This window comes from Argentina silus (assembly GCF_951799395.1).
Source record: "Argentina silus genome assembly, chromosome: 21".
NCBI classification, from domain to species: domain Eukaryota; kingdom Metazoa; phylum Chordata; class Actinopteri; order Argentiniformes; family Argentinidae; genus Argentina; species Argentina silus.
In genome coordinates, this window is record NC_139675.1 from 7,105,657 (window position 1) to 7,108,156 (window position 2,500).

General features: G+C 42.4%; 1 protein-coding gene across 1 annotated transcript in view; it reads right to left on the bottom strand.

Annotated features, from left to right (window-relative positions):
- Positions 1-2,500, bottom strand: part of sparcl1 (SPARC-like 1) — a gene marked incomplete at its 3' end in the record, with an annotated part of 6,749 nt that overhangs the window by 4,066 nt on the left and 183 nt on the right. The window contains exons 2-4 of the mRNA XM_083692829.1: positions 2,136-2,201; positions 796-1,086; positions 1-531 (exon numbers count right to left, since the gene is read on the bottom strand). The exon at positions 1-531 is cut by the window's left edge and continues 204 nt beyond it. Coding sequence (XP_083548955.1) covers positions 1-531; positions 796-1,086; positions 2,136-2,201 — 888 coding nt within the window. The remainder of the gene's footprint in view (positions 532-795; positions 1,087-2,135; positions 2,202-2,500) is intronic.

A 2,500-nucleotide genomic window follows, 5' to 3' on the forward strand; every position in this document is an offset into this window, starting at 1 on the left:
GCCCTTAGTCTGGCTGGCACTCTCGTTCTTCTCCTTCTCCTCCTCCTTCTTCTCCTCCTCCACTTCATCCCCTCTTCCGGCCAGTGGCATCCCCATCTCCAACTCCACACTGTTCTTGGTCTCCTGGAGGTCCGACTCTGTCTCTGCGTCTTTTTTACCGGCCCCCATCACAAGAGGATCCGCCTGGGAAGCTTTGTCCTGGTCCTTGTTTTCCTGGTGTATGTTTTCTTGGTCGCGCTCTACTTCCTGGCTGTCAGAGGGCTCTGTGTTTTGAACATCCTGTTGGGATTCATAGTCGTCGGTGGAGGTGGTGATATCTTCCTCGCTAGCCTGTTCTTCCTCCTTCTCCTCCTCCTCCTCCTCCTCCTCTACCTTTGTCTCCTCTTCCTCCTTGGAGAGGAGCTGGCTGTCGTTGGCGAGGGGTTTCCCTCCTGCAGGCTGGCTCTCCAGGGGCTGAGTGATGTCACTGTCTGCAGCGTAGTCCAGATCCACAGGGATTTCTGCTTCAGTGCTGCTGTCTGTCTCTTCTTCCGCCTCCCCCTCTTCCTCTCCTCCTCCTCCAACACCACCCACAGACTCCCCCTCTTCTGCCTCTGCCTCCTCCTCATCCTCCTCGTCCTCTTCCTCTGCTACCCCCTCCTGCTCTTCCTCCCTGTCCTCCTCCTCCAACTCCATATCTACCACCTCCTCATCCTTCTCCTCCTCTCCCTCCAGCATTCCCCCCTCCTGCTCCTGCTCCTCCTCCTCCTCCTCCTCCTCCTCCTCCAGAGTCTGGGTCTCCTCCTCCGCCTCCTCAGACTCCATCTTTCCCTCCTCCTCTTCCTCCTCTTCCTCCCCCTCCTCCTCCTCCTCCTCCTGCAGGAGGTCTACCAGCGCTTCATCACTCAGCAGGACAGGGGTGCTCCTCTCCTCCTCTTCCTCCTCCTCCCCCTCCTCCCCCTCCTCCTCCTGCACCTCCTTGTTAGCGTTCGTGTTAGCGACGTAGCTCAGGTCCTCCTCCTCCTGCTCCTCCTCCTGACTACTGGCCTCCAGTGTGACAAAGGTGGGCAGGACCTCCCCCTCATTAGTCTCCTCTGGGACCACGTCCTGTACAAGGGGGTAAATAGGACAAGAAAAAAATAAAATAATAATAATTAAGATATTTATTAAATAAGTTAATTGTTAACAATATGGATTACAAAATATATATAAATTCAATGAGCAGGGTAGGGGAGAATGTTCTCACAACATGGGATATTAACTTGATAAGTTTAGTAAGTCTGTTTTTTGCACATAACAGCAAAGTAATTATGTTAATTAGTGATTCAGTGATTCAGACAGGAGTGGTGATGTTAATAGTGATGTTAATGGTGATGTTAGTGGTGATGTTAATGGTGATGTTAATAGTGATGTTAATGGTGATGTTAATAGTGATGTTAATGGTGATGTTAATGGTGATGTTAGTGGTGATGTTAATGGTGATGTTAATAGTGATGTTAATGGTGATACTAATGGTGATGGTAATGGTGATGTTGATGTTAGTGGTGATGTTAATAGTTTTGTTAATAGTGATGTTGATGTTAATAGTGATGTTAATAGTGATGTTGATGTTAATAGTGATATTAATGGTGATGTTAATAGTGATGTTAATGTTAATAGTGATGTTAATAGTTTTGTTAATAGTGATTTTAATAGTGACGTTACTAGTGATTTTAATAGTGATGTTGATGTTAATAGTGATGTTGATGTTAATAGTGATGTTAATAGTTTTGTTAATAGTGATTTTAATAGTGATGTTAATAGTGATGTTAATAGTGATGTTAATAGTGATGTTTATAGTGATGTTAATCGTTTTGTTAATAGTGATGTTAATAGTTTTGTTAATAGTGATTTTAATAGTGATGTTAATAGTGATGTTAATAGTGATGTTAATAGTGATGTTAATGGTGATGTTAATAGTGATGTTTATAGTGATGTTAATCGTTTTGTTAATAGTGATGTTAATAGCGATGTTAATGGTGATGTTAATAGTGATGTTAATAGTGATGTTAATAGCGATGTTAATGGTGATGTTAATAGTGATGTTTATAGTGATGTTAATCGTTTTGTTAATAGTGATGTTAATGGTGAGTCAGACAGGAGTGGTGAACTTGTACCTTCTCTTTAGCCATCTGGGAGGTCTTGGATAACGCCTGGTGTTTTCCATGAGGCTTGCCTTTCACCTGAGTTATTGATACATGATTATTAGTTATTGATACATGATTAGTTATTGATACATGATTAGTTTTTGATAAATGATGATTAGTTACTGATAATGGATTAGTTATTGATAAATTATTAGTTATTGATAAATGATCAACACAGTGTAACTGTGCCTGGGACTGTGTTTTTTAAGGTCTTATGAAGAATAACAGAAATGTCTCTTCACAGAAATACTATATTTCAGTGGAGGCTGGTGGAGGTAGAAATCGGAGGACAGGCTCATTGTAATGCGTGGAATGGAATAAGGAATGTTATGGAT